This window comes from Vitis vinifera, chromosome 14 (assembly GCF_030704535.1).
Source record: "Vitis vinifera cultivar Pinot Noir 40024 chromosome 14, ASM3070453v1".
Lineage (NCBI taxonomy): Eukaryota > Viridiplantae > Streptophyta > Magnoliopsida > Vitales > Vitaceae > Vitis > Vitis vinifera.
Window position 1 is genome coordinate 20,387,135 of NC_081818.1, and position 11,508 is coordinate 20,398,642.

Below are 11,508 nucleotides of genomic sequence, written 5' to 3' on the forward strand. Positions count from 1 at the left end.
AAAAATGAATACTATAAATATCAAAAGAAATATTAATATGAATTTATAAGTATTTTTTTATTTATTAAACTGTATATTTTATTATCAATAAATATATTTTAATGTTAGAAATTAACTATTTTTCGTTGATCTATTATAAAAATATTATAATATATAAATATAGTATTTTTTTTAAAAAAAAAGAGAAAAAATGTGAATAAATCTGGAAAATTACGAAGAAAACAAATATAATCAACATCATTTAAATTCTTTTATATTTTCAAAACTTCTATTCTCTATCTATTTCTTTTTTTTCTTTTCCTTTTCCTTTTGCATGGACAAGAAACTATCCAGTTCAGCATGCCGATATGGGAACATTTTTCCTTTTCAAACCTAGAAAATAAGTAAAAAGAGAAATTTCTTTTAATTTAGAAAATAATTAAAGAAAAATTTTAATTATTTGAAAAATAAATTTTAAAGTTTCCTTATAATGAAATAACTTAACATTTTAATTATTTCTATAATAAATCAATTATTCATTCAAAATGTAGAATACAAATAGATAGATGTACACATTAATATTCTACATACAATATTAATATATGGACATATCTGATTTTGATTTTGCTTTACCTTTTCCTCCCTTCCTCACCAAAATCTTTCAACATTCTATTTGCATCTTGCTTTTAATCTCACAAGGTGGGAGAGAAAATGGTCGGTTTGGACTTTAGAATTGTTTCTTCTCAATATGAAATGTAGTCCCATCACATCACATGAACTCAAGGTTGATCTCACAAATGCATCTTGCTTTTAATCTTCACAGAATTTAAGTATTCTCTCTCCATCATTTCTTCGTAAGTCTTCGATTATTTCTCCACATGCCAACTTGGTCTGACTCGACACCTCGTGGCTTCCCAAAAATGTTGTCAACTCATCAATAATTACTCTTGCTTCCATTCCTAATATCCTGCAAAATGCAATGACCAAAGCAAAACTTAACCCATAAGATATGTATCATAAAAAACAAGATATCATGGTCCATGAATCACGTGGCAATGTTTTTCCTTGTGGGCCCTCTAGAGTAAGGTCACTGTGACCACTTTTAGGCCAAAAAAAAATAATTATGGAACTCGATATTCTAATATAAAGTATGTTATTATATTTGTATAATTGTATAAAGGGCAAAGACCGTTTGATGAAAGCTACTGGCCTCATGCAAGGTAGGAAAAAACTGTGCAATTACTATGGGCAGGGTCTATGGAATGACTGGTGGGTAGAGATGAGCATGTGATGGTGGTGGTGGAGGTGGGGGTGGTGGTAGTGGTAGTGGTGGGTCATACCTCACGCCTCATGGTGGGTTGTCAGGTCATTGTCCTTATCTCAAATCTCAATATGGATAGATTTTAATTACCCGTTGAGCTTGCAAGCTATGTTTGACTCCACAAATTGCTCTGTGCTTCTCAGGCTCAAGCTTTCACACACCCTGTAACTCTTCTGCAAATAATACTTCTGATGTAGGTTCTCCGCCACGAAAAACTCTGAATCCAATGCTATGATTTTTGTTACTATCCTCCTATTAAGCTTCATCTGCCTCCTGATCTTTGACTCCTGTGCTTGCTTCTTTTGTTCCTCATTCACGTAAAATATGGCAGATCTGTGGTGTGTGCTTAGCCCAAAATTCTGCCACAGTCAGCTCTCATTTGATCAGACCGAAGACATGTGATATATGGTGGTATATAGAAGTTCAAGTGATGAATGAGAAGCAGAGGAAATTACGAGAAATTCTTTGTTGGTGGGATCATGGGCTTCCCAGAAAGCATCACATAGAGATTTGTATGAAATTTTTCTCTTATCATACATGACTTTTACTGCTTCAGTGTGGCCTGTTCTTCCTTCACATACCTGTAAATCAATGTGAATATGAATATAGTTTGTGCAGTGAGAATATGTAAAAGGGTTAATGAGATTTTTCTTTCTTCCTTTGGCACCTCTTTGTACGAAGGCTTCTTCAGGGTTCCTCCACAATAGCCAGTAGCAGTTTTCACAACTCCATCTACACGCCCAAATGCAGCTTCAAGACCCCAGAAACCATCTGCAAAAACCATGCATCAATAATACAGAAACAAGCCAGTTCATGAGAGAGAGGTAGACTCAGAGAAAGAGGGAGAGACACCTCCTGCAAACACAGCCTCACAGAGGAACTCCAATGGAATAGTAGCCCTAGATGTGCTTTCAGAGATGGGAAATTCAGAACCATCGGTATGGGTTTTTGGAAGGATTTTATACATATTCGGTGCTATAAAACTCAGAACTGCTGCTTCAGAAACGAAAGAAATAGGTTTAAATGGTGACCTCTGTGACATCTGATAAATAATCTCTTATATGGTATGAAAGAGAAGAAAAGGTATGAACACGCTTGGACTTTCCTCACAAGCCGTGTTGAATAAAATACCTTTTTGCGGATTTTGTGGGGCAATGACAACTTGGGTGTGAACATATTTAAGTAATTTTCTTGTCTTGCTTCTTATCTGTTGATTTTATGCATTTTAGTTTATACTAGGGAAAAGTGAGAACTATTTAAATGGCTGCTGCTTATCTGCTTATGCAAGCAAGGGCTTGCGGCTTTAAATTTTGATGCCTACTTAGGGTTGCTCCTTATCTCTTCACATGTAAGAACTAAGAACAGTACGCGATTCATCGATGTAGTGCAGTTTTATCAATGAGTTTGATGCTTTGCATCTACATTTTTTGCTTCTTTAACACAATAAATGTATGCCTTGGGCCCAGAAGGGCTGTGCTTCTGCAGAAGATCCTCTTAATATTCAAACTAAAGAAGACTTTTATATAGAATTGTGATTGGAGGTTGACAGGCTGGAGCCATGGATGAGTGTATTTATGATTCCATGTCTGTGTCACATTAACAGGATAATAAACATTAAACAACTATTGCATCAGTACTGGCCTAAACATTAAACATATTTCTAAACCATATATTTTCAGAATACCATTGACTTTTGAAAGCTAAACTTTCCCTAGACTTTTTAAGCTATGTTTTTGAAAAAAATTACCGGAAAAATGTAGAACAAAGAAAATAAAGAGAAAAAATTTAAGGAAAAAATGAAAAAAAATAAAAAATAATTTTCAAGTTAATAAATTATTTTTATATGTTATTTCCTTCTCTTATATAAAGACTACCTAATTTAAAAATATGTAATTTTTTAATTATATTTGATCTTTTTTTTTTTCTCAAAATCAAATATAAAAAAACTATTTTCCTTAACATACTCTTTTCTTACCTTAATATTTTTTAGAACCAAATGTAGCCATAGGTTCATACATGGAAGAGTTTAGACTTGAGATCTTTGTATTCGGAGTTAGGTGGTTATATAATTGGTGACATAATGCACTTTTAACCTAAGGTTTATTTAGAAGTGATTTTAATTAAACATGACAATTTTATTAACAATACTTTCATTAGAAATGCTTTTAAAGAAAGTAATTAGTGCTTAGATATAAACTAAAGAAAATGCTTGATATTGTTTTTTTACATATACAATATGTTATATAAAAATAATAATTTTAAAAAAAATTACATATCAATTAATTTTTCATAAATCACTTCAAATGATTCATTATTTAAAAAAAAAAAATTGTCTCATAACAATATTTTTTTAGAAAAATATTTCCAAATATAAAGATGTCTTTTTTAAACATTTTTAAAAATTACTCTCCGTTCAACTCTCAATATCTGTTTAACAATTGTTTTTTAAAACAGTTTTTTATTTTTCAAAACAAAAAGTTTAGAAAATTGATTTGGCAATCAAATGCAGTTTTTTGTTTTATAATTTTTAAGAAAAAAAATATTTTTAGAAAATATCTTTTAATTTTTTTTCGCTTATTTTATAAGGGTTATTTTATATAATAATTATACAAATATTTAAAATAATTAAAAATAAAATACTATACTTTAAAATTATTTTTAAAACATGATAAAAAAAAATACTAAAAATGGATTAAAAGCATTTTAAATTTTTAAATAAATTTTTGTTTTACAAAACATAAAAGAACAGTTTTGTAAAACTGATGTTCAAACGGTTACCCAACAAACCCTTATTTAGTGTGAAGTGTGGCTAAATTTAGGTAGTTACCCGTCAAGAGGTTCCCGCCCATGTGATCTCTTCCTGTATTCTTCCTTTATTCCCTGAACAACAGGCAAAGTGAATTTTCATTGTTGGTTTATAACATGAGATACAAAATATTGTGTCAAGAATGAGAGGAAAAAAAATCCAACTCAAACCGTAGTACTTTCCTTGTTGAAAAAGACAAAAGGTGTGAACATTTGAAAGAACTCATGGCGTCCAGTCAATACCAAAAAATCCTTAGGAGTCCAGTCAATGAAATTTGGTTCACTTCACCAAAGAAACAACCAAGCAAGTACCAAAAAATCCTTGGGAGTCTAGTCAATACCTCACAGACGTTCCAAATGGTAGGATGGCGCGTCTTGCTTGGTTCAAGGAAACTGAACCAATCTGAACTGGGTTACACTCAATTTGGAAGACACAGATATTGTTGCTTAAAATTTGTCTTATTTAAGTAATCAAGTGGATTAAAATGATAGGAGGGTCAAAAAGGGCCTCTTGTGAATGCAAGGGGGGAATAACGACTTTCGCTTCAAGCTTTCTAGTATGAATATCAAATGGAGATCTTAATTTGACAATTAAGCTTTTCTCCACCTTTGGACAATGAGGGTTGGAAACTTGGAACCACTTTCCATATTGCGACGAATAAAACTTGGATTTGACACTTGGAATTGACTTGAAAGGATAATTATGAATGGGTTTTCTCAAAGTAGGGTCCGTCATCCTCAATTTTTAAATAACCAAAATGATGATTTTGGGTTATGCTCCAATATCAACCCTCACATATAATGCTATCTACTATTTTCCCTTTTTTTGTTTTTTCTTTCTTAATTTATTATTATTATTAGTCCAAAAATGATCATAAAAAATATTCTTAATTTATTTCCAAATAATGATAGATTCTTTCTAAAAATGTTTCTAATGAAAGTATTGTGATAAATTACTACAAGATAAAAATGCTGTCATAATTACTATATAACAAATATTTAATCTACTGAATTTTGTTAATTTCTACTCAGACATTTAAATTGATCTTAATGAACAATTCTCATACTTTTTGTACAAAATAAAAGCATTTATAAGTCAATAGATATGGGCATAAAACATCAGCATGTGTTGTTAATTATGCTCTTTTCATTGGGTTTTGGCTGCACAGCTGCCTGGCTGAAATAGTTCCTCCAAAGCCATCTCACCATTATTCAATTTAAGGCCTACAGGAACTTTATCTCTTTATTGCTGACCAATGTGGGAGATCCTTTTCATGATAATAACTGCCTGCCATGTAAGAATATATACGCACTGTACTAAGGTCAAAACCATCATTAGTTAAACAGAATAGCTTCAGCCTGATAAGTTTAATTTGTTATTTGTGGAATATGTGTCATGGACTTCAAACCACATTTTGAAAACTTAACTACTTCTTTTTAATGCCTTTTTACATAATCAATATTGTCTGACCTTCAAGATTTATGGTCATTGGAGGCATTGGGCCATATGCGGGACCCGACTCGCCTGTACCACCTGAATCGATAGATTAGGTCGAGCCTAATAGGAGCCTGAGTCAAAATGTCTTCCATGCTCGATGATTATACGAGGATCTTGACTAGACATGGGAAACTAATATTTAGTTAATCTCAATTTTAATAATAAAAAAAATAAGATTTGAAATTCATAATTTATCGTAAGTGTGTTTAAATAAGAAGATTTAAAAAAAAAATACAATCAAAGTTATATTAAGTCAAAAAGAAATTAAGAAGGAGACCTCAAAGATATGACATTCTAAGTTAAATTTATTAGCATATCTTTGTAAGGTTATTGATATGCTAGATTTATATTGCATTACATTCTCGTTAAAGCACTTAAAATCTTCCAAGTATCTAAATCGATGCTTTTTGTTAATATATATGCACTTTAGTAAGGTCAAAACCATCATTAGTTAAACAAAAAAGATTTTGCCGGTTAAGTTTTGTCATATGTTGCATACACATATAGATGCAACGCCTCATAGACTTCAAACCATATGCAACACCTCATAAACTTAAAACCATATTATGAAAATTAAACTACTTTTTTTATGATCTTTTCACTCAATCAATATTGTATGAAGTAATGATGTAAAAAGAATTTTAGAAATTATGACATGTCATGCATTATTAATGATTATAATGAATATTTCTGTATAAATACATTTGAGTTATACTGTAATTCAAACTCTATCTTTTACTTTAATTCAAACTTTATATTCTATTTTAATTTAAATTAATAATTAATTAGATAAATCTTAATATTTAAATTAAGAATAAATATTTAAATTATTTGTTTTATCTATTATGCCTCGCAAGATGGAGCTTTGGGAGGAAAGTCCAATCTTGACTTAAAGAGTGAGAAATTGTGCACACGCAAGAGGTTTGATGAGGTCAACGGCTGATTGATTTTCAGAGGAGACATAGGCCACATGAAGAAAACCACTTTGAACTTGTTAACAAATGAAATGATAATCTAATGTAAAATGTTTCATGTGGGAATGAAAGATTGGATTGGAGTAGAGATTAGTAGCCCAACATTATCATTGTAGATCACAGGCATTTGGGGAACATAGACACAAAGTTTAATAAGTGAACATACCTAAACACAATTCAACAAACATACAAGCAACATAACGATATTCTGTTTTAGTAGAAGAGCATGCCATAATTTTTTGCTTCTTGGAACTCCATGAAATAGGGTTGCATGCGACCAAGATAGACAATGTAAACACTTTTAGAAGTGAAGTCTTCTTTATTACCAACCTAATTTGCAATAGAAAAGCCATGAAAAGAGAGAGAGGATTTGCAATAAAGAACCAGACCGATTAGATGTGCCACAAAGATACTGAAGCAAGCGTTTGACAATAGTCCAATGATCACTAGTAGGGCGATGCATAAAATATGAGAGTTTATTCACTACAAAAGCGATATAAGGTTGAGTGAGAGATAGATACTAAAGACTACCATAATAGTCCAATACTTTATTAGATCAAAGAGGGTAGTACCAGTGTGAAATTCAAGAATTGGAGATGTAGCAAGTAGTTTGGTGACTAGTTTGACATCTGACATGTGAGTGTGAGTTAAAAGTTCTCTAATACATTGATGTTGAGAGAAAAATGACCCATGACGATGGTGTGCTGCTTCATCAACGCCAAGGAAATAAAAAAGAGGTCCGAGATCAATCCTTAAGGGAGAATCGTTAGGATGAACTTCTGTATGACACCCTCATTGTCACCAATAATGATAATGTCATCAACATAAATAAATTATTAATATCAACCAATATGACTAAAGTGAACTTGTTATTAATAAAATTTAAAATATTTGGATATATCACTCATATATCCTCGATATATTCAATATCTATGGATCCCAATATGAAATTCAAGAAGATATATCCATCAACCAATATTTTTGGATATTTTACCCATATTTCATCATTTTTTTCAATTTTTTCATATTTTAACTGATATTTCTGGACATTTTGTTATTAAATAAATTAATTATAATTATTTTAATTTTACATTTGATTTAATTTATTACCAAAAATATAAAAACTTAATTTTCTTAACAGGTCTTTTTTATATAATCTATATATTTATTAAATATAAAAAATATAAATCTTAAAAAATTATACATATATTATCATTTATTTGATATCATTGAATACATTTAAATTAAAATGGATCATAATTTTAATATTAAATATATTTTAAAATTAGACATGTTATCATAATATTATTGTAAAATAATATATAATGCAACTTAATAAAAATGTATACTTATAAAATTTATATTTTTTATCAACAAAGAAGATATTATTATTAAATATGAAAAATTATATATATATCAATTTTTTTAAATAACTTTACAATGTATCTTTTTACTTCTTATATAACTTTTTAGAGTTTTTTTTAAAAATATTTTTAAAATTTTCATTAATTTTTACGTTATCAATATTCTGTGTCAAAACATCCACCGATATATATAATATATTTGTAAAATTAAAATATCAATATATCCATGATTGCTAATATTTTCATCTTTGATTATTAATTGGTTTAATTTAGTTAGGTTGATTGATATCCACATGTTACTTTTAGTTGAAAAGAAAAAGTCAAATATTTAGTTTTTTCTATTTAGCTAAAAAACAAATACCAAATTAGTATTTACATTTCTTTCTTCCTTATTTCTCTATTCATTTGCAATTGTTCTTATATTGATTTTTATCATATTATTACCTATATTAATTATGACTTGCATTCATAATTTTTAAATTTGTAAAAAATGACCATCATCTTATTCCTCCATTTCCACTAAGGTGATTACCTTATGTTAGTATAACTAGAATCCTAACAATTGATATTAAAGCAAAGTCTCTTGTCTCTACTTATCATCCAAAGTTTTTCAATTTCTAAACGCCCACTTTTTTTGGAAATAATTATAGGAATTAGAAAACAAAAGGACTTGATTTTTAAAGTTTACTGATTTTGATTTACAACAAGTTATTCAAAATGGATATCATATTCCAACTCAAATTGAAAATGAGGTGTGTTTTCCAAAGTATATCCATGGGTGGAATGAGAAAGAAAAGAAAAATACTCAATTGAATGTTAAAACTACATGTTACCTCTATTATGTCTTAGAAATGAAAACAATAGGATCTCCTAATATAAATCAACTAATTATGAAGACTTTTAAAAATTACTCATGAAGGCACTAACCAAGTGAAAAAATCTAAAATCAACATTCTTGTGCATGATTATGAATCATTTTCTATGAAGGAATTTGAAATGATTGTTTAGATGTTCACTAGTTTTATAGATATCATCAATGGATTTAAGCTTTGAAAAAGACTTACGTCAAAACAAAGTCACAAAGATTCTAAGTCTCTTCCAAAGCAATTGGAAGCAAAGGTGATGACAATCCAACAAGCTAAAGATCTCACTAAGTTTCCTTTTGAAGAACTCATTGAGTCACTTATGACTTATGAGATAAATATGAAAGTCATTAAAAAGTTAAAGACAAGAAGAAAAATTGAAATGACATTCAAAGCTTCAACAATTAATGATGAAGAGGAAGAAAGTGAAGGTGAAAACTTGATCTCATAACAAAGAATTCATGAGGTATATCAAGTTTGAGAAGATTAAGGGAATAAGATCTCAATCAAAGGAGTCCTCAAGTTCTAAAAACAAAAAAAAAAAAAGACAAAAAAACAAAAGCAATGGTGGCAACATAGAATGAAAGTAATAAAGATTCCATGGAAGAAGAATGCATAAATGAGAAGACTAACATGTATTTCATGGATTTTGAATGTGATGAAAATAAGGGAAATTCTTCAACTATAAATGATGAATTATAAAATGCCTTCGAATAATTATATTTTGATTTTAAAAAGTTTTCTTTGAAAAAAATTCCTATCTCAAAAATAATTTCTTTTCTTGAAAATGAGCTTAAAAAAATTATAAATATTGAAAAGGCAAAAATATCTTTTGAAAAATAAAATAAGGAGTTGAAAAAAGAAAGAGTGGTTAACATTCTCTCTAGAAAATTTCTTAAATGGTCAAAAGGTTTTTGCGAGGTTGGAAGCTATATTTGGATTGACCTGGTGCTCCTCGTTAAGCTCATGTCTATCACAAAGTGTCTTCCCTCCTCTTCCTCTTGTGTTCAGCAAATGAGCATTTGTTAGGTCTTAGCACCATCCAATTGTTCAACTTCATAGTAATCAAAGTCCTTGAGGAAAAGTGCTCCTTGGGAACTAAGTATTCTAGAGAGATTCGAGAAAAGATCTAAGGGACGAAAAGATCTACATGAGCTATTCTCTCCATTTGGTTTGGCTTTAAAAGTAGCAAAGTATGCTTTTTTTAAGCAATATTGATCATGTGTAAGTGGTTCAGGTGCTCTCATGACGCTTTCTTTACCCACTCAACTAGGTATTTTTGCTTCTTATTTGTAAGATGAATCATTCGAATTAGGTAAGAAACCGGAGAAACATTGATATTGAAAAATATGACAGTGCATACTCGAGAAGTTTAGAGTGTGGTTCAAATAGAACTTCCCATGGGCCTCATCCTCTATACCATCCCAAAAGTTATAGACAATAACATTGTCCTTTGCTCAAACTTTACTAAAGTCGGGGCAAATTAATCACTAGCTATAATGAATGAGTATGGGCTAAAAGAAGGAACTTTTTCTACCAATTCAGCTTGATGGTATGTATGAGCATAACCTCCCACAACGATAAGTCAAGGTTGTAAAGGGTGTTCAAAACACTGCACCCCATCAATATCTGAATTACATTTGAATGGACGTGGACTAGAGAGATGTAAGAATGGTAAAAAAAAACTACCTCACCATTAAGGGTAGCAATAGCCAAAGCCTGACTTTAAATTATTCTTTAATAAAGTACATAAAGTTTAGGAGTTAGTTAGTTGTTGATTGTGCATTCACGCATGTGGTAAGCCAAATACCTGTTGTATTTAAAATAAAAAATTTGGCTCTAAATTTCTCCTCAAAGAAGTCATCTACAAGCTGTATAACACTCCTATAGGGAAACTTTTGTACCATACCTGTAAGATTTCCCACTCTTTAAAGTTGCACCCTATTTGTCCATTTGCATGAAGTAAGTAATAGGGTTTTACTCAAACAAACAATGTTATAAACAAAGTCCAAACACATTAAGTCATTCCCTAACCATTTATTCTACACGAAAATGGTCATGTGTCTAAAAAGTTGGCATGCTAACTTGGCAAATCATTCCAATAGATTAAACAAAGAAGGTACGCTTGACCCTAAACCAAATCCTATTCGGCAGCTACAAGCATGTCATCCCATCTAACAAAGACACTTGATTCATGATCAAGGTTTTCTATAAGCCATGAGGAAGGCATCTTAGACTATGTAGGACTCTAAGGGCCTAAAGTGCCTTGTGCAAAAATAGAATGGAGACTAAATCTCTAAAACATAAGTAGAAGGCTTAACCCACAAGGACAACTCATATTTAACACAACAACAAAGAAATTAGAAATGTAAACTAACATGTTCAATAAAGGTTAAGGTAAAAGAAGAAAACTCTAATGGTGTTGTCAATGGTGAACCAACACTCTTAAAGACAAAGTAACAATAAGTCTTACTGCAACAATACCTAAGTGAGAGGATTAACAAGATAGAAGAAAAAGTAACATAAGAAAGGAAAGACAACACTATACACCCCCAAAACAAGCATTGGGAAGGTAGAGAGTCAATCATCGTGTTATTTAAATGATTGAGGTGATTTATGTGGGTGCAAAGTCTTATAAACTACGACACATTCTGTCATTGTGTCACAAACTAAAATAACATTAATTTAGATTTAAAAATTAAAG

General features: G+C 30.3%; 1 protein-coding gene across 1 annotated transcript; it reads right to left on the reverse strand.

Moving 5' to 3' along the window:
- Window positions 1-564: 564 nt before the first annotated feature.
- LOC104881563 (uncharacterized) lies at window positions 565-2,372 on the reverse strand. Its single transcript, XM_010662104.3, has 5 exons — window positions 2,153-2,372; window positions 1,968-2,071; window positions 1,756-1,881; window positions 1,391-1,659; window positions 565-946 (listed from the first exon to the last, which is right to left on the reverse strand). The coding sequence occupies exons 1-5, from the start codon at window positions 2,340-2,342 to the stop codon at window positions 790-792; spliced, it is 846 nt and encodes a 281-aa protein (XP_010660406.1). The 5' UTR covers window positions 2,343-2,372; the 3' UTR covers window positions 565-789.
- Between the last annotated feature and the right edge of the window lie 9,136 nt (window positions 2,373-11,508).